This window comes from Stegostoma tigrinum, chromosome 18, assembly GCF_030684315.1.
Source record: "Stegostoma tigrinum isolate sSteTig4 chromosome 18, sSteTig4.hap1, whole genome shotgun sequence".
Classification (NCBI taxonomy): Eukaryota; Metazoa; Chordata; class Chondrichthyes; order Orectolobiformes; family Stegostomatidae; genus Stegostoma; species Stegostoma tigrinum.
Genome location: NC_081371.1, coordinates 44,160,007 through 44,184,352, shown reverse-complemented (window position 1 = coordinate 44,184,352; position 24,346 = coordinate 44,160,007). Strand labels below are relative to the sequence as shown.

The 24,346-nt window shown below is 42.1% G+C and overlaps 2 protein-coding genes and 1 long non-coding RNA gene across 6 annotated transcripts in view; 2 read left to right on the top strand and 1 right to left on the bottom strand.

The window, feature by feature from the left end:
* LOC125460816 (tryptophan 5-hydroxylase 2-like) overlaps positions 1-12,767 on the top strand; it is a 43,080-nt gene extending 30,313 nt beyond the window's left edge. Inside the window, exons 11-12 of one of the 2 annotated variants that reach the window (XM_048548821.2) lie at positions 10,111-10,226; positions 12,672-12,767. In XM_048548821.2, coding sequence (XP_048404778.1) covers positions 10,111-10,226; positions 12,672-12,706 — 151 coding nt within the window. In that variant the 3' untranslated portion in view covers positions 12,707-12,767. Of the gene's footprint in view, positions 1-10,110; positions 12,385-12,671 lie in introns of those variants that run through there. The other variant, XM_048548820.2, reaches the window with a different exon arrangement.
* LOC125460817 (uncharacterized) lies at positions 9,534-24,032 on the bottom strand. The gene is made up of 3 exons (XR_007249345.2): positions 23,780-24,032; positions 12,416-12,506; positions 9,534-9,818 (listed from the first exon to the last, which is right to left on the bottom strand). It is a non-coding gene; the product is annotated as an uncharacterized LOC125460817 (long non-coding RNA).
* Positions 23,164-24,346, top strand: part of LOC125460815 (thyrotropin-releasing hormone-degrading ectoenzyme-like) — a 105,614-nt gene continuing 104,431 nt past the window's right edge. Inside the window, exons 1-2 of one of the 3 annotated variants that reach the window (XM_048548819.2) lie at positions 23,164-23,250; positions 23,401-23,751. The gene's annotated coding sequence lies outside the window, so the exon portion shown is untranslated. Of the gene's footprint in view, positions 23,251-23,400; positions 23,752-23,939; positions 23,960-24,008; positions 24,255-24,346 lie in introns of those variants that run through there. The other 2 variants (XM_059652478.1, XM_048548818.2) reach the window with 2 other exon arrangements.

Sequence of the window (24,346 nt, the reverse complement as noted above, 5' to 3'; positions counted from 1 at the left end):
TATAAGGCACCAGTACAGAGTGTGATACATTGCTTTCCGTCTGCTAGGATAAGTGTGGCTCCAAGCAAATCCTGAGAGAGAAGAGTACACTATGTCTGAACGCTGGTTTGGTGTATTCTGTGGGCTGGTGATGGTGGTGTATGAGAATGTCAGGGCACAGGCTCAACTTGCAGCTTTGCCTACACCAACAGCACCACCTTCTCTTGGCCATTAGCTGCCTCACCTTGCACCTGTTCGGTACACTCGTGCACACAAGAATAGAGAGTTCTGTATTTTAAGAGTTTATTGGATCAAGAGCCCATGTGTGGCCATGTTTTTTGCTTGTGTGCTTTCTAGCTGATATAGTCTCTCACCCTCCTGCACAGGTACTAATCCACTGAAGGACTGCAGGAGTCACTCTTGCATCAAAATGGTGGGATGGGGAGGTCAGGAGGTTAGCTCTCATTGATGGCCATCACTTGCCTAAAATGAAAGCAAGACTTGGATTTATCTGACACTTTCCACAGCCACCAACAGTCATACAATAAATTACTTTTGGCGTGTAGTTGTTGCAGTAATATCTCAAGGCAGAGTACGTTTCCTAGAATATCAGGGAAAACCCTCCTTTGTTGTAAAAACCAAAAGAACTGCAGATGCTGTAAATCAGGAACAAGAACAGAAGTTGCTGGAAAAGCTCAGCAGGTCTGGCAGCATCTGTGAAGAAAAAAAATCAGGGTGAATGTTTCGGGTCTGGTCACCTTTATTCAGAACTGTTCTGAGGAAGGGGGAAGGTTCAACAGACCCAAAACATTAACTCTTTGATTTTTTTTTTCTTCACAGATGCTGCCAGACCTGCTGAGCTTTTCCAGCAACTTCTATTTTTGTTCCTGCTTTGTAGGTGCTCCTGGAATTAGTATAACAAAGCTGACCTAGAGGTACTTTTGAGGTGCTGATTCTCTGTTTAGTCAGAATTTTGTCTCTGCACTTTTTTTTTGGAACAGTCGTAAAATCAGGCTTTTATCTCTATTCCAATGAGTTTGCACCTTCAGCCAGCTCCAGACTGCGTTGGGAATTTCCTGTGAATAATTAACAATGCAGTCTGGACAATCCCTGGATATGGACTCATTGTAAGTTTTGCTACTTGCTAAACGTGTTTCATAGTCTTGCAGTTTCAGCATTATCGCCAGGGGAAGGCTGGTGAAAAACCACGCATACTTGGAAATGAATACACTGGTCACGCTGAAGTTCCAATTCGAAGCATACAAGATGATTTGGAGCAGTATGTGTCATTCACATGTTTTTACTGTTTTCTCCTTCTACAATAATAACCATAAAACCTAGAAGCATGGCATTCCAACCGGAACTCCATCAACAAACACATTGACTTGGAGCCAATCTACCATCTCCTGAGAAAAAGAACAGGAAATGACATCACCGATGCAGGAAATGACATCACCAACCCAACAAAACCTAACCAGATAAATAGCGGGACATCTGGTTAGGTTCGTCGGAGGCTCACTGATGTTACTATTTATCTGGTTAGCGCTTCGTCGGAGGCTCACTGATGTTACCTAGATGTTACCTAGAACGGTGACGAAACATCTGAAAACTAACCTTCCAGCTCAGCGAGCAAACTCACAGCCAGAATCATAAAACCCTACGAAACAGTTTAATCATGATACATAGGAATAAGAATTGAAATGAGCTGAGAAATTGTTTGAGCATCCTTTTGTTGTTTGAAGCAACTTGAAGAGATTTTCCTCCCTTACTTATGAAATGAGAGTACGATCTCTCACTTGCATAATGGTATATGCACTCTGAAGTAAGTTCTTGACGCAGAGTTTAGGATGTTGGGAGTACACATCAGGAATCTGTACATGATTCATATCTGAAAAATCTTATGGGATGCTTTGACTTTGCTGGAATTTTCAATGTGCACACTTAGAACTTGCGTTCTGTATACTTTGTGTAAAAGTCTATGTCTAATATACCTGAGAATTTGTAATAGTCCGATGAACAGCTGAGTTTTCACATCTTAATGTAACAATTGATTAGCTATGTGTCCTTTGGAAATTATGCGTTTACCAAGTGTTTTTGCCATCTCTGCGTAGTAGTAACTGGAGAATTTGCTGGGCTGTTTTTTAATCATTAAGCAGTGATGAGCCACTGTTCATAGAGCCATAGAGATGTAATGCATGGAAACAAACCTTTTGGCCCAACTTGACCACGCCGACCAGATATCCTATATAAACGTAGTCCCATTTACCAGTATTTGCCCCATATCTGTCTAGACCCTTCCTATTCGTATACTCATCTAGACACCTTTTTAAATGTTATCATTGTACCAGCTTCCACTGCTTCCTCTGGCAGCTCATTCTATACACGCACCTCTCTCTGCATGAAAAAATTGCCCCTTAGGTCCGTTTTTAAAAATCTTTTCCCCTCTCACCTTAAAACTTGCCTAATAGTTTTGGACTCCCGTACCCTGGGGAGAAAAAAAACTTGGCTATGCACTGTACTCATGCCCCTCATGATTTTATAAACCTCCACAAGGTCACCCCTCAGCCTTCAACTCTCCGGGGAAAATAGCCCAGGCTTAATCAGCCTCTCCCTAATACTCAAATGCTCCAACCCTGACAACATCTTTGTATATCATTTCTGCCACCCTACTCCAGACAATAATTACTTTTCTACTCAGTCCTGTTTACCCTGTACACAGTAAGTAACATGGTTGCTTCATGTCAAAGAATGGTCGAATTCAAGACAAACCTCATTGAATGTTTTGAAGAGACTCCTTTATTGGGAAGAGGGGAATGCTAATGGATTTGGTTTTAGTTACATGGGTCACCTGCTTTTTAAAGCTAAAGTTAAAGCCCTTGGAGTTGAAAGCAAATTGTTGACCTGATCAGGAAATTGGTTGAGTAGATGGAGACAGAGTATGTATAAATTAATAGGTATAAAAGGATTGTAAAATAATTAGCATGATCTGATTAGTGCGGCTCTTGTGGATCTGTGTGTAGCCTCAATTAGCAGCGTTTTTGCTAATGGCTAAGGTGGGGAAGAAAAAGCCGTATGTCGAAGTTTACAGAAAACACTGAGATAAGTGTCACTGTAGATAGAATTATGGAAAATATCCAGCCTGATTAAACTCAGTGACTGATCAAGACTTAAAAAAAAACCTCTCAGCCTTAAATTACAAAAAAGCTACCGGTACTTTAAGTAAATGAGCAAACTGGGGACAAATGGATTTTAATGTAAACCAATGTGAGTTGGCCCTAAAATGGGTAGAATGGTGTACTCCCTAAAATGGCCAAAGCTAGAAATAGTGGAACTGCAAAGAGACTTGGGAGTTGAGGTACATCGATTGCTACAATGGCGTGAACACGTTCTAAAAGAAAATTCAAAACGCTGATGGATTGGTGTCCTTTATATTTAGAGAAGTACAAAATAAGGGGATAGGAGTTACTCTTCAGTTTTATATACCCTGTGCTAAATATGTGAGCAGTTCTGAGCACCTTCCATTAGAAAAACTATATTGGCCTTCAGAGGGAATGCAGCAGTGATTAATGACAATGATACCCAGGCTTCAGGGGTGAACAGTAAGGAGAGATTGCATATTCATTAGGCTTATGTTCTCCAGAATTGAAAAGATCAAGGGGCAAATATTCAAGACATTAATGGAAACAAACAGAACATGGAGAAAGCAGGTTGGGAAGCCTCAATCCATGTTTATAATTCATTTTCACAAATGGCAATTGATGTCAGATTAATTGTTAATTTTAAAATTGTGACCGAGAATTTTGTTATCCACAGTCCTTAAAGGATATGGAGTAAAGATAGGTCTCTGGAGTTAGATTAGATTCCCTACAGTGTGGAAACAGGCCCTTCAGCCCAACAAGTCCACACTGTCCCTTGGAGCATCCCACACAGACCCATCCCCCTATAACCCACACACCCCTGAACACTACGGGCAATTTAACATGGCCAATCCACCTAGCCCACACATCTTTGAACTGTGGGAGGAAACCGGAGAAAACCCATACAGACATGGGGCGAATGTGCAAACTCCACACAGACAGTTACCCAAGGCTGGAATCGAACCTGGGTCCCTGGCGTTGTGAGGCTGCAGTGCTAACCACTGAGCCGTTGTGCTGCCCAAAGGCAAGATTTAATTGAACAGTTCTGAGGAGCTAAATGACCCATTTCGGTTCCTGTGTTGTTTGTCTCAGAATGCAAACATTTTATTATCAGCTATTCAGCAAAAATAACCAGGCCGATCAACTCAAACTTAAGAAAATTACTTCTCAGCTAAAGAAAAAGTGTAATTTTTTTTGTGGAACTGCTCATTTAATCATTAAAATTATGTTTTTTTTATATATTTTTCTCCTTCCTCCAGCGGAGGTTATTCCTAATAGCAGGATCTTTGCACTGAGGGAAAGGATTGTTCTGGTGTGTAATTATTCTCGTGGATACTGATGTGCTACTTTCCTTTTAATCCACCAGGTGGTGTGGTTACAGATCTGACAAACCATTTGGAGTCAAATCTATTTTGTTTTTATTTGAAATTGATATCCCACAACTAAAGTTAAACATGCAAGTTTGTTTGAATGGGTTTGTGATCTGTCGTCTTGTTGACCATCAGCTTGTTCCTTAAATTTCTGTGACTGAGAAATGTGAGATAACAAGGTGTGGAACTGGATGAACACAGCAGGCCAAGCAGCATCAGAGGAGCAGGAAGGCTGACTTTTCGGGCCTAGACCCTTCTTCAGAAATGGGGGAGGGGAAGGGTTGTCTGAAATAAACGGGGAGAGAGGGGGGAGGCGAATAGAAGATGGATAGAGCGGAAGATAGGTGGAGAGGAGACACAGGTCAAAGAGGTGGGAATGGAGCCAGTAAAGGTGAGTGTAGGTAGGGAGGGGATAGGTCAGTCTTGGGAGGACGGACAGGTCAAGGGGGCGGGATGAGGTTAGTAGGTAGGAGATGGGGGTGGGGCTTGAGGTGGGAGGAGGGGATAGGTGGGAGGAAGGACGAGTTAGGGAGGTGGGGATGAGCTGGCCTGGGCTGGGCTGGTTCAAAATTAGGGCACATGATATTGGGGGCAAAATACTGAGTTGGATTGAAAATTGGCTGGCTGACAGGAAGCAAAGAGTAGTGATAAACGGGTCCCTTTCGGAGTGGCAGGCAGTGACCAGTGGGGTACTGCAAAGTTCGGTGCTGGGACCGCAGCAGTTTATAATGTACATTAATGACATAGACAAAGGCATTAGAAGTAATATTAGCAAATTTGCTGATGACACAAAGCTGGGTGGCAGTGTGAAATGTGAGGAGGATGTTATGAGAATACAGGGTGTCTTGGACAGGCTAGATGAGTGGACGGATGCATGGCAGATGCAGTTTAATGTGGATAAATGTGTGGTTATCCACTTTGGTGGTAGGAACAGGAAGGCAGATTACTATCTCAATGGAGTCAAGTTAGGTAAAGGGGAAGTACAAGGAGATCTAGGTGTTCTTGCACATCAATGAAAGCAAGCATGCAGGTACAGCAGGCAGTGAAGAAAGCTAATGGCGTGCTGGCCTTCATAACAAGAGGAATTGAGTCTAGGAGCAGAGAGGTCCTTCTGCAGCTGTACAGGGCCCTGGTGAGACTGCACCTGGAGTATTGAGTGCAGTTTTAGTCTCCAAATTTTGAGGAAGGACATTCTTGCCATTGAGGGAGTGCAGCGTAGGTTCACAAGGTCAATTCCCGGAATGGTGGGACTATCATATGTTGAAAGATTGGAACGACTGGGCTTGGAAACACTTGAGTTTAGAAGGATGAGAGGGGATCTGATAGAGATGTGCAAGATTATTAAGAGATTGGACACTCTGGAGGCAGGGAGCATGTTTCTGCTGATGGGTGAGACCAGAACCGGAGGACACATAGAACATAGAACATTACAGCACAGTTCGGGCCCTTTGGCCCTCGATGTTGTGCCGACCTGTCATACCGATCTCAAGCCCATCTAACCTACACTATTCCATGTACGTCCATATGCTCATTCAATGACGACTTAAATGTACCTAAAGTTGGTGAATCTACTACCATTGCAGGCAAAGCGTTCCATTCCCTTACTACTCTCTGAGTAAAGAAACTACCTCTGACATCTGTCCTATATCTTTCACCCCTCAATTTAAAGCTATGCCCCCTCGTGCTCGCCGTCACCATGCTAGGAAAAAGGCTCTCCCTATCCATCCTATCTAACCCTCTGATTATTTTATATGTTTCAATTAAGTCACCTCTCAATCATCTTCTCTCTAATGAAAGCAGCCTCAAGTCCCTCAGCCTTTCCTCATAAGACCTTCCCTCCAGACCAGGCAACATCCTAGTAAATCTCCTCTGCACCCTTTCCAAAGCTTCCACATCCTTCTTATAATGCGGTGACCAGAACTGCACACAGTACTCCAAGTGCGGCCGCACCAGAGTTTTGTACAGCTGCAGCATAACCTCTTGGTTCCCGAACTGAATCCCTCTATTAATAAAAGCTAAAACACTGTATGCCTTCTTAACAGCCCTGCCAACCTGGGTGGCAACTTTCAAGGATCTGTGTACATGGACACTGAGATCTCTCTGCTCATCTACAATACTAAGAATCTTACCATTAGCCCAGTACTTGCACAGTTTAAAAATAACGGTAGGCTATTTAGGACAGAGTTGAGGAAAAACTTCTTCACCCAGAGAGTGGTGGATATATGGAATGCTCTGCCCCAGAAGGTAGTGGAGGCCAACTCTCTGGATACTTTCAAGAAAGAGATGGATAGAGCTCTTAACAATAGTGGAATCAAGGGTTATGGGGATCAGGCAGGAACAGGATACTGATTGTGGATGATCAGCCATGATCATAATGAATGGTGGTGCTGGCTTGAAGGGCCGAATGGCCTACTCCAGCACCTATTGTCTATTGTTTTGGGATGCGGTAGCGGGAGGGGAGATTTTGAAGCTTGTCAAGTCCACATTGATACCATTGGGCTGCAGGATTCCCAAGCGGAGTATGAGTTGCTGTTCCTGCAGCCTTTGGATGGCATTATTGTGGCACTGCAGGAGGCCCAGGATGGACATGTCATCTGAGGAATGGGAGAGGGAGTTGAAATGGTTCACAACTGGGACGTGCAGTTTTTTTTAGTGTGAATTGAGTGTGGGTGTTCTGTAAAGTGGTCCCCAAGCTTCCACTTGGTTTCCCTGATGTAGAGGAGGCCACAATAGGAACAGCGGATGCAGTATACCACATTAGCAGATGTGCAAGTGAACGTTTGCTTGATGTGGAAAGTCGTCTTGGGGATGGGGATGAGGAGGGAAGGTGTAGGGGTAGTTGTAGCACTTCCTGTGGTTTCAGGGAAAAGTGCCAGGTGTGGTGCTGGAGGGGAGCATGGAGCAGACAAGGAAGTCCCGGAGAGAGTGGTCCTTCCGGAAAGCAGATAAAGGGTGGGGAGGGAAAAATGCTTTTGGTGGTGGGGTCAGATTGCAGATGGCGGAAGTGTCGGAGGATGATGTATTGGATCTGGAGGTTGGTGGAGTGGTACGTGAGGACAAGGTGGATTCCTCTGACACTTGCACCATCTGCAATCTGACTCCACCACCAAAGATATTTTTCCCTCCCCACTTTTATCTGCTTTCCGTAGGGACCACTTTCTCTGGGACTCCCTTGTCCACTCCACACCCCCTTCCAGCCCTACGTCACCCGGCAGTTTTTCTTGCAACTGCAGGAAGTGCTACACCTGCCCCTACACCTCCCCTGCACATCTGCTAATGTGGTATACTGCGTCCACTGTTCCCGTTGTGGCCTCCTCTACATTGGGGAAACCAAGCGGAGGCTTGGAGACCGCTTTGCAGAACACCTCTGCTCGGTTTGCAATAAACAACTGCACCTCCCAATCGCGAACCATTTTAACTCGCCTCCCATTCCTCAGATGACATGTCCATCCTGGGCCTCCTGCAGTGCCACAATGATGCCACCCGAATGTTGCAGGAACAGCAAATCATATTCTGCTTGGGAATCCTGCAGCCCAATGATATGAATGTGGACTTGACAAGCTTCAAAATCTCCCCTCCCCCACCGCATCCCAAAACCAGCTCCGCTCGTCTCCGCCTCCCTTACTTGTCCTTCCTCTCATCCCAAGCCCCACCCCCATTTCCTACCTACTAGCATCATCCCGCCCCCTTGACCCCTCTGTCCTCCCTGGACTGACCTATCCCCTCCCTACCTCCCCACCTACACTCACCTTTTACTGGCTCCATCCCCACCTCTTTTGACCTGTCTGTCTCTTCACCACCTATCTTCTCCTCTATCCATCTTCTGTCCGCCGCCTCCCCCCCCCCCTCTATTTATTTCAGAACCCCCTTCCCCTTCCCTATTTCTGAAGAAGTACCTAGGCCTGAAACGTCAGCCTTCCTGCTCCTCTGATGCTGCTTGGCCTGCTGTGTTCATTCAACTCTTTCCTTGACGTTTTCTCTCTCATCCCTTTATGTGTACAGACATAAGGTACACAGCAGTGATCTTCAGCTCGCAAAATGTAGCTTGCAAAGAAAGCGTCTCACTATCGGGGAAAATCTGTGGTCAAGGTATGGTCTTTTGGGAGGAGGAAAGGCTTTCAATTGCTTTTGACCTCGAGTAGCTGTTTTTTAATTGCTCATGGGATCAAGGTGTCATTGGTTAGGTCAGTATTTATTGTCTATATTTAATTGCCCAGAGGGCATTTAAGTGTCAATCACATTCCTACAGATTTGGGCTCATAACAAGACTGGACAAGGTATGGATCCTTTAAAAGAGATTAGTGAACCAGATTTTTTTTGCAGCAATCAACAATGTTTACATGGTCACCATTAGTCAAGCGTTTATATTCCAGGGTTTATCTTGAATTCAGATTTCATTGCTGGCTATGGAGGCATCCAAACCATGTCCCCAGATTGTTCATCTGGGGTTCTGGATTCCAAGTCTAATGACTATGCCACAGATCTCCTTAATATTATGTTTGTGCATAGTTTTTAAGTTATTGGGAAGATAGGGTCCTTGGGTAGATATTTTCCTGTTTAGAATTGAGACGGTGTAGCGTTTCAGGACTGAGGTAAGTTAACATTCTGTGGGACACAACTGCCCTCTCCTGTGGCAAAGGATCTCGTATCCTTGAAGGGTGAATTGGAGAGCAATTGAATGTTCACCTTTGCTGAATAAATTCCTGGGAAGTCCCTTTCAAATAGCACACAGTGAAGCCATGTCGATTTGTGAACTCTCAAAACAATTTACACAGCATTTTGTCCATCGAGGATCCAATTATACACTTACCAAAAATCCACTTATCTGCAGTTTTCAGAAGAAAAACAACTGTAAATATCAGACAAATGAAAGTGCCCAACTCAAATAAAGAACCTAAAATTGGACCGATATGCATGATGTACTGTGCTGTAGTACCTGGACACAGTGTATGTGCAATGTCTGTGCTGAAGTAGTTGCGTGTGAGTGTTCATTGTCATTTCATTGGTCGTTTTATGTGTGGCTATTTGTATATGCTTATTTTATTGAACAATTTTTCCATTGTCAGGACATTTTTAAAAATTGTATTTTACATTGTTTTCATCGTTTTTTAACTGTTGTATCAAATCTTAGGATGGTTTGAACCCATCCAGATGACTCCCAATATAAGTTTTTGGCTTGCATTTCAAATTTGCAAGGTTGTTCAAGGACATCACCTCCTGGAATGGCGAGACTTTCCCTTGCTTATTTCACACGGATGCAGCTGTTCAAGGAGGAAGCTCACTTTCTCCTTCTAGTCGGTCACCAGGGATTGGTAATAAATCCTGCCACATCCTGTGAATAAATATATTTAATACAAATAAGCATATATAGTAGATTTTTGTCAAATTATCTTCAGGAATTGGGGACTTTTTTCAGAAGATTAAGCAGGTGAGGAAAGTGTCCACAATAGAATAGATTGTGGATGGTCTGTGAAAGGACTAGGCTTTATGGGACATGTTACATTTTTCTCGCTCTGTGGTTCCTAACTTCCCGCGTTCCTGTTATCCGATATTCTGTTGTGAAACTGTTTTAGATGCAATTCTGTCTGAACTTTGTTACAAGTCGTACGTTTTTATTCTTTCAGAGAATTTTCCAAGACAGTCAAACGCCCATATTCTGTACTCTACAACCCGTATACCCAAAGTGTTGAAATCCTCAAGGATACCAAAAGCATTGAAAAAGTTGTTCGAGACATCCAGGGTAATCTTGGCACAGTGTGCGATGCTTTATCTAAAATGAACAAACACTCAGGAATTTGACTGTCTGCACATAGATCTAATGCTGATATTGGTGTACAAGCTGCTTGCAGAAATGGCACTAAATACTGTGATGTAACCTGCTCTGAGTAATTAATAACTTACTTGGATGTTTCAGTAAAGCTTATGCTGCTCTTGGGTGTGCTCCACTGCCTTACGACACAAAGAGTGTGATGGAAAACCCAGGCAATTCTGCATGAACTTGACAGTGAAGTGCCCAAAATAAGAGACTAATCTGACTGTTCAGGGCATGATCTCAGTATCAATGGCTGGCTCTAGTTTGAAAGGGAAAGTTACAAATCCATTGACCTGACGATTTCTCTGTGAAAACTAGCAGAAGTAACCAACTGAACAATGTAAATTTAAAGTGATGTCAGTAATAACTGATGATCTCTAACCTATGAGACAAGTAGGCTTTGAATATTTTCAAGTTAATCTTTAATATAAAGGATGTCCCACTCGAAACTTATTCTCGTAATTGAACCTATATGATTGTAAACGATCACACATCGTTTGAGGGTATGATCAAACCTTTCTTAGATTGTCACTATTTATGAAATATGAATTATTTTCAAATAAACATAGTTATATTTCATAGCATTCTCATTGTGGAAGCAGGCCATTCACCTCATCAATTCCACACTGATCCTCTGAAGAGCATCCCACCCTCTCCCTGCATTTCCCATGGCTGATCCGCATAGCCTGCACATCCCTGACCACGATGGGCAATTTAGCATGACCAATCCACCTAACCTGCATAATTTTGGACAGTGGGAGGAAACCAGAGCACCCGGAGGAAACCCACACAGACATGGGGAGAATATTGCAAACTCGGCATGGGCTAGAACTGAACCTGGGTCCCTGACACTGCCAGGCAGCAGTACTAAACATTGAGCCACTGTGTAATCCCAAATTATTTGTTACTGCTTCCCCAGTACATGCACAGATGGACTGTGGCACTCTAGAACTGTATTTCCTAATGTCACTAATGTGAAACTTTCCTATATGATGAAGGCGATATTTTTGATGTATAAAGGAAACTACTACAGATTCTGGAAATCTGAAACAAAAATGGAAAGTGCTGGAAACACTCAGTAGATCTAGCACCATTTGTAGAGAGGAGAAAACCAGTTAAATGTTTCAGGAATGATCTTTCATCAGAAACGCTGCTAATTCTACTTTTCTAACCACAGATGCTGTGGATTTCAAGTGTATTTGTTTTATTTTGGATTTCTAGGATCCACGTTGTTTTACTTTTGCACTTTGAAATTTTCCTCTGCATAGCTAATTTCTCTCTGCTCCACCTCTCAGTTTACATTATTCCAGACATTGGTTCAAAGAAACAAACAAATATGAATGATAATTGAGGATGAAAATTCAAAATCAAGCCCTCAGAACAGATACTTGGTGCAACTTGAGCTATGCTGCAATTGACTTATCAAACAATGGGAATCAATTGAACAGAATATTCCTGCCTCATTGTTGGCTGACCAATTTGTAGTCACCACAGTCCCATAGGGCATTATGGGGCTGCTCTCTCATCAGACAGACGACTGGTAGTGAGTTTAACCGGGAAGGTCACCGCACCTTGGGCGAGGGATGAGATTAGAAGGACAATGGTGTCCTCTGCAGGTGTAGGAATTGAACCTCAGCTGTTGATATCACTCTGCATTGCAAACCAGCCATCCAAGCTAACCAACTCCTCCTCATCTATCTCAAACAACGGCATGAATCCATGGGTCATAAATAACAAACTCGACACCACTAAACCAAAAGGATCCTCATAAGTCCTGGCGCTAAGATGATCAAAATGTACAAAACAGATGGTTGATCCAAATGTGCAGAATTGCTATGACATGGGTTCTCTATTACATTTGCTCTTTTCTGATCACAACCATGATGTGTCTTCTTATTGCTCACTTATCTGTGTTTTAGCCACTTGCATTCCTAACACTGCCTGCTTTAAACTGCTTTATTGTGACAGGAGCTCAAGTAATCACACCTCTGACAGAATATTCCTTTGTCCTTTCTGTGAGAAACAGTCTTTTTTTATTAGCAGCGTGTTAACATCAGAAGTATAACTGCAGCTCAGCATAAAACTTAAAAGTGAAAATTAAAATAACATTATCCAACCTGCTTGTGACTGCAGTCAATTCCTTTGTTTTGGTTGTAAATGACAATACTTCTTGGTGATGGTCATCGATACATCATGATGATGCTTTGTCTAGAAACAATAAAAATCATGGTCTTTATGTTTATCTTGAGATAACTTCCCAATGATGAAATCCTTCATAATACAAACAGCAGACTTGCATTGTTCTCAATGCTATTGTTTCATTTGGATCTGATTTTGATGTGAGGCACTGACGGCAATATTGTTCAATATTAGAACTCAAGACACAAAGAAGAAGAACTCTATTCTGACCAAAATGATGACTTGCAACAATTTATTCATATCTTGCACTTCCAAGAAGGAAGACATCCAACATACAATGTGAATGCTATAGGACATTTTGCTTTTCCATTACAAATTGTTCTATAAGCATTGTTTGAAATGCTATAGGAAAACTGGACAGCATATTGGCTGCAAGACAGCCATTCATTTTGGAATGCATTGTGAGATAAAAGAATGTTCTTGTTGCCTTTGACAAAACACAGTTGCCAATGAGATTTCTTTGTAGCAGGATGTCTGATGTCAAAATTTGAGTGAGATGTTGAGAGAGACTAAAGAGGCTGCAGCCCGGCCCACTGCACATTAGTCTGCTAGTTTCATTTACCTATTAACAGTAAGTGGATTGTGCCAATTCGTACCCCAGAGACAGCTCACCAGGCCTTGACCTGAGGAAGCAGTGAACATCTTAGGGCAGAACCAGTTGTGCGCCATGAGGAGGGTTTGAGGTTGGTGTAAATGAGGTGCAGGGTCAAATGCAACTGGTGGCATACCACAGTCTTAAAGTAGCATCATGCAGATAAATCAGGGTACGTTCCAGATTGTATGAGGTTAAATACAGCGGCTGCACAAAGAGACTTGAGGTTCAGGTGCATCGATACTCAAAAGGTCACAAACAGGTGCTTAAAAATTTAGAAGGTTACGCGAGATCCGATCAAAGTCTTCAGGATAGTAACAGGAACATGGAACAGTACAGCACAGGAACAGGCCCTTCAGCCCACTAAGACTGTGTCGACACATGATGCCTTTCGAAACTGAAAATCTTTTGCCTCTGTGCGGTCTGTAACTCTCTATTCCCTGCATATTCATGTATCAGATAAGATGCTTCTTAAACATTGCTTATACAGATATAAGCTTCTACATTTAGAGATGCAAAGAGCTTAATGTTTGTTTTAGGCATACCTCTTGCATAACTAATGAAGGAATCTTTGGCAATATGGCACAGTTTCAGTGCTGAATAAACAGGTGCATACTTCTTGCCACATTGGACATTCAGGTGCCCATTTTACGCCCATAAAACATGGATAATGTGTCCCATTTTCATTCACACCCATCTGCCTAGTCACCAACCCACCCCATCTCCAGTCACCTGCTCACTCTTTCAGTCAATCATCGCTCAGTCACTCACCCACGCCAACCTCCCATAACACACTCACCTTTCTACTTACCAAGCCCCCAGCATCCCTGCCACATCCCTGCACTGTTCCTCCCCCCTCAGTCAGTGTCCCTGGCTGGGGAGGTTTACTGATTAACATTGCTGAGGATTGGTAGTGGCTGTGAATGGAACGTCTCCCTGAATCCTTGAATAACCAATCTGAGTGTCCTGACAGAATGGCCAACAAGAGGGTGCTGGAAGGTGAACCAATGAGATAGTGAAAACTTGAATAATGTCAAAGGTGTTTGAGGAGGAAAGGTTCATTTTCCGCTTGATTTGAACCCATACTCCCCTCCTCCTCTGCATGGCCAAACTCTGTCATTGGTCTTGGTGAAATCTTGCAGTTACATCTGGATATATTTTGAAAAGCAGCTTGGAGGGCGATTCAAGATCTCCCAGGGGGCCACACAGGACTACAATGGACTACACACGATCTCTCCATAGGTCACTGTATGGATCCCATGGTGGGCCACACAGGATCCCATTGAGCATTTTAAAGGCAAAGGTTATTGACTAACAAAGAACTCAGAAGTTATCAGGGTAGGCAGGACTGTAAGTTCAGGCAACAATCGGATCAGTTACGATCTTATTGAGTAGCAGAGTAAACTTGAGGACCAAATGGTCTCACATTGGCACATTTGTAATTTTGCTTCTGATCATTAATACTTAACTTGAATAGACAGATCAATGCATCTTCCAGTCCTCCCAGCATCACCTCTTGTTGGGAACGTGGAGAAAGTCAGGCAGCTCTCAGGCAGAGGGAAACTGAGTTAATGCTTTAGATCGACAGCCTTCTGTCAGAACTGGAAAAAGTTAGCAATGTAACAGGTTTCAGTAAAGTCAGAGGCAGGGAAAAGTGATAGAGGAAAGAAAGGAGTGAGGATCAGTGACAGAATGATAGGCAGGAAAGATTAAATATCATAAGGGATGATGGTGTAAAGCAGACGGAGACGGTAACAATATTATGCTTCACTCGGGTAGCATGCTGGAAATTAAGCCCACTATTTCTGATGTCATCATAAAAGTTAAACATATTATAAAAGTACACAAAATTCTCCCATTTTATCCACTTTTTAGATCTAGATTGACAGAAAACATGGACCAGGTTTCTACAGAAGAGATTGGGGAGCAGCTGCTGTGTAGTGCAGAGTGATGCCAACTGCAACAGTTCAGCTTCTGCATTATCTGACATTACCATGAAGGACTCTCCTTCACAACATCTCCCCTCATCCGAGGTGTGGTGTGGACCCCCACATTGATTATTTAAGGGCACATTCCATTCACAGCCACTACCATTCCTTAGGAATATTAATCAGTAAACACCAGCAGTCATCTCTCTATAATGAGACAGCAGCCTTATGGTCCTGTAAAACTATCTAACTTAACCAATGACTAATTATTACAAATAAGCAGACACTAGCTGCAAAGAAACCATTATGAACCATCGACATATAATTGTTCCAGTCAAAACTTTAATCCAATTGTGAAACTTCCCCAACTCTCACATATAGACATCTACCAAAAAAAGCATAGGTGTTATAGGTGGAGGGAAAGATAGCGAAGAAGTTCAGTAGTTCCTATCCATAGGGTTTGCTAAGATGAGTTGGATAATCAGCCATGATTGTAATTCAATAATGGAACAGGCTCGAAGGGCTGAATGGTGCACACCTGCTCATATTTTCTATGCTTCTAAGATCTTTTTGTTTGGCCAAGACTAAGCTGTTCATTGCTCTGTCTTTCTCTTCAAGTACTTTCACTGACAGGAGACACAGAGCAGCAGGTTCACAAATTATAAGGTCCTTGACTGATTGTTTAAAACCCACAGCTTACAGCAACTGATAAGAGAGTGTAGATTGGCCTTCTTCAGGTTTTTAAGTTGGTTTACTGGAGAAACTAAGTTTGCACCTTCCTTTTCGGATGTCCAATGGCTTCTCACCAAATATTCACACCTGTAAGCTGTTCAATCACCTGGGAACTGATCATGTAAATGTTGGTAGGCAGAAAGCCTTTGTTATCGATTAGTGGTTACCATTCCCAAGACCAATCAGTGACTTCTTGCTGGCTGAATCACCCTTTGTGCACGCACCCCTTGCTCCACCTCATTTGTAGCAACCTTCTCCACAGCTTGAACAAACAGCAGTGTAAACAAATCTTACAATGAGTGTCAGGGAGCATGCTTTTTTTTAAGAAAAGTGCAGCTATTACATCCATGATCCTCAGTTTTGAAAGTAATTCTTTTCCCATTTCAGCCCTTGATCAATAATGCAGAAAAATAAAATGAAATAAAAAGGCATAACAAGGTTTGAAAGAAAGTATAATTGAGAAGAGCAGAATCATTAGAAGTTATCATCTGAATAAACAGGGTCAAAGGTTATGATCTGAAATTATTGAACTCAGTGATGAATTTGGAAGGAAGGGAGATGGTGGCCTAATAGTCATATCACCAGACTTGTAATCCAGAACCTGAAACTAATGGTCTGGAAATATAGTTGCAAATCTCATTAGAGCAATTAATGAAATTGGAATTCAATACGTACCTGGAATTTAGAGCTTGTCAAATGGTAATGTTGTAATCATTGTTGATAGTTAATGCCCCTCCGTCATCGTCAACCTGGTCTGGCCTATATAGATTTCCAGACCCAAAAATTGTTGTTGACTGTTGGCTGCCCTCTGAATGATATAGCAGGTCACTCAAGGTCATAGGCAATGAGGAATGGGCAACAAGTCCTGGACTTGTCAGTCTTGACATTCCCTCCAAACCTGCAAATTTGCCATCTGGAAGAACAAACGTAGCAGGCACTTGGGAACATTAACACTCGCAAGTTCCTTTTCAGGTCACTTGCCACTTTGACTTGCAGTTATTTTGCCAGTACTTCATTGTTGCTGGGTGAAAGTCCAGGGATTCTCTAAAAGCACAGCACAGTCACTGAACTCCACCTTGTTGAGGACACTTAGTGATGTGAGGTAATCATGAGCCTTGTCAGTGATGCTTCCATCCCATGAATGAATTTAAAAATTATTACTCTGTTATCTGCTTTTCAGGCCAAATCCTTCTTGTATATATTATATAACTAACACTGGAATTACCCATGTATTGTCCTGTTTCAAACCTTTTATTTTCAATCGGCATTCATTCGTTTGTTAAATGGATGGCTGTCCATAAAATGTATGTTTTTTTCAAAAAACCTAACACTGCATTAATTGATACCTTTCATTATTTCTAAGGGTTGATAATTTAGTCCAGCACTATATTGGTTGGATGGGTCTCCTTGATCGTTGCGTGAACTTGCAATACTTAAGCTTCAGTCCAGTTGCATAATTTAGCTTGTCTCCTGGTACATAGTCCAGGAAGTAGGCAGAGTGCACTGTCCTTCCTGAGCTCTTAAAAGGATGCTTACTTTCCCTGACAGTAGTCTGAGATTAAGCCAGTCCATTTGCAACCTTGGTGTTGCACTTAATTCTCTAATTGTTGGCTATTATACACTCCCAGTTTTAATTGCACCATTATTGGTGGCCAGTTGCATGTGTCCCAAGCTCTGGAATTCCTTCTCTGCCTCTCTACCTTGTTTTCGTCCTGTCAGATGTTCCTTAAAACCTATTTCTTGAACTAAGTTTTAGATTGACAGACTTTATATCTGTTTAAATGGTTTGGTGATGTTCCTTGTTTTTTGACAGTCCTGAGATGTTTTATTTTAATGTACTTGTTGTCACAACTGAAGGTTCCAGTTGCTGATCAGTTAGAATCATTGCAGCAAAACCTGAATAAATGAAGCAGTGTTGTTGTGCTGCTTCTTCATGAGGTCCTGCAGAGAAGGCAAGGTTGTGGAAGTCAGCTGGCCAGTCAAAAGCAGTACTCAGGCAGTCTGGATGTGAGGAGATGGTGGCAGAGCTACATTTATTCCCAGTTGCTCTCTGTGACCTGAGAAGTCTTTAGTAGATTCTGAAAATCGTAGAATCCCTATAGTGTGGAAACAGGGCCTTTGGCTCAACAAGTCCACACTGATCCACAGAGCATCCAACCAGACCCATCCCCCTGTAACCCACCTAATCTACACATCCCTGAACACTACAGGCAATTTAGCATAGGTAATCCACCTAACCTGCACATCTTTGGACTGTGAGAGGAAACCCATGCTGACATGGGGAGAAGGTGCAAACTCCACATAGACAGTTGCCCATGGGTGGAATCGAATCTGGGTCCCTGGCGCTGTGAGGCAATAGTGCTAACCACTGAGCCACCGATTAGATCAATCCAACTCATGTCTCAGGCTTGTGTCATATATTACATATGCATTTGGAGCTGAGCTCGTCTTTATACTTATTTATCCATTTGTCTTGCCAGTTCAACATCTCAACTTACCTCCTAGTGCTATTTAATGCATCAATCTCTGTAGTACTTATTCAGTCCTATTCAATAAAGATTTGTGTGTTGTGAATCTTGACTTCCTTTATGTATGGAGTGCACAGATCTATTACCGTAGTCTCGAGATTCTGACATGCATACCAGCTTTTCAGTCCATTCATTTCTGCTTCTATTTCAATCTCAACCTATTTCTGGAACTCTTTGTATCTGCACCCACAAAAAAAATAAAAACATCAGCCTCCTCAGCACGTGCACTCTGGCAGTGCAAGATTGAGTCTACATACTACACATTCCTTACATTTGACATTTAATTCTTCTCCAAATTTCATATTTGAATAATCTTCTTCCTCTTTTAACCAAACTTGCATTTTTGGATGTACTTATTATTTGGCTTATTTGAAACAAGACTGTGGATGTTGGAAGTCTGAAACAAACACAAAGATTGCTGGAGAAACTCAGCAAGTCTGGCATCTGTAGAGAAAGAAACAGAGTTAATGTTCTGAGTCCAGTGTGACTCTTCTTCAGGGTGGCAAGTTGGTTTGATTTATTTGGTTAACTTCCTCTAGCAATCTACATTCAACTTTCATTGTGGTCAGTTCTGTTAAGTTTCAATTTTAGTTTCTGTTAAATACAACTTTTATGATGAAATGCTCAAAATGTTTATCCTATTTTAAAGTAAGTTGCTTTAAAAGATGATCCGTTGTTGGACTCTATAAATTTATTTTGCTAAATGCAGAGAAGTATGGCAGCCAAGTATGGTGATTCGGGTAGCCGACACATGGTAAAGGGAACTTGGGTAATTGGGTAATTTGACAGCTAGCTCCAAAAAAAAATGGCAATGAAGCTGTCAAACAGACCTTCAGGAAAAGAATCCTCCACCCCTGGCTCCTGAATTACAGATAACCCCAGTCCAATATTTTGATTGATAGTGTCTCAGGGCAAGTAGAGAAGAGTAATAAACCCCGTCTTGCCATATTTTGCTTATATTTCAAGGAATATATTTTATGCATAAACATATAAATACATAATAGAAACATAGGAGCAGGAGATGACCATTGGACCCACTGAACCTGCTCCATCTTTCAGTATGACCATGGTAAATCCTCTATCTCAAAATCATATTTTTGCTTTCTCCCTATACCCCCTGATACCTTTGATCTCTAAAAATTATACTCAGAGACCCAGCCTCCACAGTCTTTCTGTGGTAATGAGTTCCACAGATTGATCACTCTCTCAGTGAAGAAATGTTTCCTTATCTCAGTCCTAAATGTCTTTCCCACATCCTGAGGCTGTGACTCTTGTTTGTAGACTCCCCAACCGGGGTAAACATCCTCCCCGCATTTACTCTGTCTATCCCTGTTACAATCTTTTATGTTTCAGGCATAATCCCTCTTGTTCTTCTAAACTACAGTGAATACAAGCCTATTTGAACTAGTCTCTCTTCACCCTAGGGTCCTGCCATCCCCAGTATCAATCTAGTGAACACATGCCCTCTATGGCCACTCTTAGGTAGGGAGACCAAAACTGCACACACTACTCTATGTGTGTTCTCACCAGTGCTCTGCATAACTGCAGTAGGATATCTTTACCTCTGTACTCAATGTGATACATCATTTGATCTGAGTCAATATTCTATATTAATCCATAAATTTTTGCAACCCTGCTGTCATATAAAATAAAATAACAACTGATGGGGTGTAATGATAGTTTTCTGCAAATAAACAACAATTTAAAAAATTAACAAAACGTCACATACAACACACACACACACACACACACACACTATCTGCTATAATTCTTTACATAAATGAAATGTTTCTGCATAGTCAGCTGTTACCCATTTCTCAATAAGTTGCCAATTGTTTCACGAAAATCACTCATTTTTCAGTGAAGGTAATGCATAACAGTGAAGCTCCTGACAAGACTTTGATCTTGAAACAATACTGTGTGAATGTGACGACATTTCATGGTACATAGTGCAATAAAACAAACTTCATCTTGCTGAAGCAGAGCTGAGGTCCAAAAATGCAAAGTATTTTAATCTGAAGGTGTCAGGATAAAGATTGTACCATCCATATTTTGAGTCCTTTTCCTGGCACTTGCCTCCAATGACATTAATCCACTAAAATGTTCTTTTTTAAAAATCTTGTGGCAAAAGGTTAACATTTCTTTCATTTTAATCAGACTAATAATTCTGTTACAAAACAGGCAAAGAAAATACATCTGAGCATTTTAAGTGCTCCGAGCTAATTATTTGTAAAATTCAAGCCCAAAGCCTCTGAGCCATATTGTGGAATCACATAACTCAAGTCTTAACCAGAGTTTTATGCTTGCAGCTAATCTCATGATCTGGACCCCTTGATCATTTCCCTATTGGCAAACATAGGTGGAGAACTAAAATCTATAAAAAAAAGGCAAGGCAAATCTAAGAGTCATATTGGAAGACTAACAACCAAATTTTACATCTTAGAATCATGCTGCAAAGAAGTCAGTCTTTTCCACATCATAGTTTTACTGCTGCTTTTTGAAAGAAATACCCGAATTGTACTAGCACATTCCACATTGCCTTTATTTTTCAATTGAAAGGTTGTGATGGGAATCTTAAGAAAACAGGATTTCTGCTCTTGGAGAACGTTTGCCAGAAGAATATGCTAAACTGCCCTAACTCACTTCTTGACTTCCCAGTGCCTTTCCAATCTGCAAGACATAAGCCACAGCTGCAATGGTCAATGCCTGTCTGACAAAAGGAAATTCCTATTGCACTTAATGTCATTGATGGGTAAGCTCATAGAATCCCTACAGTGTGGAAACAGACCCTTTGGCCCAACAAGTCCACACCAACACACAGATCATCCCACCCAGACCCATCCCCCCATCTACACTTCCTTGAACATTACAGGCAATTTAGCATGGCTGATCCACCTAGCCTGCACATCTTTAGACTGTGGGAGGAAGCTGGAGCAGTCAGAGGAAACCTGCACAGACATAGGGATAATGCGCAAACTCCATACAGACAGTAGCCCAAGGGTGGAATTGAACCCTAGTCCGTGGTACTGCGAGGCAGCACTGCTAACCACCGAGCCACCATGCCATCCTAAATTTGCTGGAGGGGATTCTGAAGGACAGGGCTTTGCTGCAATTGGAAAGGCGAGGACTAATTAGGGATAGTCAACATGGCTTTGTGCATGGGAAATTCTGTCTCACTAACTTGACTGAGTTTTTTGAAGAGGTAGCAAAGAGGAAACAAAGTATTGGTGAAGGCTCCGCATGGTAGGCTGGCTAGTAAGTTTAAATCACATGAGATCTAGAGGGAGCCAGTCAGTTGGATTAAAAATTAGCTTGAAGGCAGGACACAGAGGGTAACGGTAAAAGGTTGCCTTTTGGACTGGAGGCCTGTAACCAGCGGTGTGCCACAAGGATCAGTGTTGGGTCCACTGATTTTCATCATTTATATAAACAATTTGGAGGTGAGTGTAGGAGGGATAGTTAATAAATTTGGAGATGACACCAAATAGGTGGTGTAGTGGACAATGAACAAGATTATTTTGGACTACAATGGGATCTTGATCAATCAAGCCAATAGGTTGAGGAATGGAAGATGGAGTTTAATTTGGATAAATGTGAGATATTGAATTTTGGTCAGGCATCTCAGGCAGACTTATGCAATTAATGATAGGGCCTGGGGTGTGTTGCCAAACAAAGAGACCTAGGGGTGCAAATGTGTAATTCCTTGAAAATGGAGTCAAGGTTAGACAGGGTGGTGAAAAAGGCATTTGGCACATTTGCCTTCGTTGAACATACATTGAGTATTGGAGTTGGGACATCATGTTGTGGCTGTATAGGACATTGGTGAAGTCACTGTTAGAATATTGGTACAATTCTATCGGAAGGATGTTGTTAAACTTGAGAGAGTGCAGAAAAAGTTGACACGGATGTTGCCAGGATCGTAGGGTTTGAGCTATAGGGAAGGGCTGAATAAGCAGAGGTTTTTTTTATCCCTTGAACGTTGGAGTCTGAAGGGAGATCTTATAGAGGTTTATTAAATCATGAGGGGCATGGATAGGGTGAATAGTCAAGATCTTTTTCCTAGGGTTGGGGAGTCCAAAACTGGAAGGCATACATTTAAAGTGACAGGGAAAAGATTTAAAAAGCACCTGGGGGTAACTTTTACACATGAGAGTGGTGCCTGTTTAGAACAAGCTGCCAGACCAAGTGTGGTGGAGGCTGGTACAATTACAATATTTAAAAGGCATCTGAATGAGTATATGAATAGGAGGGGTCTAAAGGGATATTGGTCACATACTGGCAAACGTGACTAGCTCAGTGTGGACAAGTTGAAACAAAGGATCTGTTTCCACGCTATGTCTTGAAGCTTAATACCATTCAGGACTGCAGTATATATACATGATACATATATCATCAAGATAAATTGAAGCAACTCACCAATGTTTTGTCAACAGTCCTTCTCAAATCGGAAACCACTTTTTCCCAGTCAAATAACAAGCATATGGCAAATCCACCACCACTAAGTTCCCCTTCCAGATCACACACTGTACTGATGTAGAAACATATCGCAGTTCCTGCACTCTCTCTGGGTCAAACTCTGAAATAGCTCTATGGGAGTATGTAGGCTATGGGGAAAGCAGCATTCAAAGAGCAAAGCTGACTTTAAATTCCGCCCATTTTGTTTCATAGAAATTCTTATTCAATCTGCAATCATGTCTCAACTTGCATCGCAAACCTGCTGCAATGACACCTCTGATTAAGATAAAACAAGACAATCCCACCTAACAATAGTCCCACATTGTAAGCCAGCATTATGATAAATATTTAATATTTTGGATTTCCTTTTTGATTCTGAACCATCCTTGTTATTTTTCACTGTCTTGTAGCATAATCTAGAGATGATGAGGTGGACAACTGTGCTGCTCACGATGAATGATTTTTCAAAAAAAGTGCCGCCATTGGAAAATCTTTTCTCATATAACTTCGAAACTTGCGTAAGTAGGAATTGAATGTGCTGCATTCCTTTGGAACTCGTTAGTCAATGTTTTGCTAAAATTAGTCTACATGGACTAATGGCTTGTACACAGTTGAACCACCATGCATTTCACAGACAATTTTACGTTTCTTTTTCTCTTATCAAACAGCTTTGATTTCCTACACCCGGCCAGATATCCCATCGTTTTAAAGCTGTGTGGTTAGTGACCCTCAACAGGAAGGGCCAATGAAGCTTCTTCGACGCAGAACTCAAAAAGAGAATCAAAGGCTCCGGCGAACCCTATCTCTGAGCCAGAGGGCTGGGTTTAAGACCCACCTACTAATAGAGGTCTGTAGTACCATCTCTGAACGGGTTGATAGGAAAATATCAGAACAGAAGAGAGATCTTGGAGCACCCCCATGAAACTGACTTCTGTGTGAGGTGCAGGCGACGAAATTCATAAATATTCGTATTATCAATGCATTACTAGAGGAAAACTACAAAAATATCAATAAATAAGGTAGTTTGCAAAGCTCTGTGTAACTTACCTCTTCAGTTCTATTCTCTCTATATGTTTTGATAAATATTTTACCACATCGAGACCAATTTGTAAACTAAATAAATTGAGTGACATTTTCAGTTTCTTTTGAAGTCTTTCCTTTCGAGAAGCTTGCATCCGCCTTTTGCTGGGGGACGGCAGTTGTCTGAAGATACACAAGCGACAGTAGGTTTGTAACAAATGGGACAAGTGGAGAACGTTGGGGGATGTGGGAAGAGGGAATGAGCCCTGAATGCAGGAGGAGGGAGCGGCGGATCAGTGACGCTGGACGGCAGACGGCAGCAGCGAACACTGAGCGGAGCAGTCGGCGCTGCCAGCAGCTACCGGCAAACTTGCTGTTACAGCCTGCTGCGTCCAGTCCCCTCACATCCAGCCGCACGCCTCGCTTCCTTCCAATTGTGCGGAGACCACCACGCAGCCATGGGCAACGGTTTGGCATGAGAGTTTTCTAAAGGGGGACAAAAGTATGTGCAACGTCTATTTTCCATATATTTTGATTTTTGGTCTCAGGGTTGTTGTTAAATTTATGTTTTGGTGTCTGCAAAGCAAGTAGCAA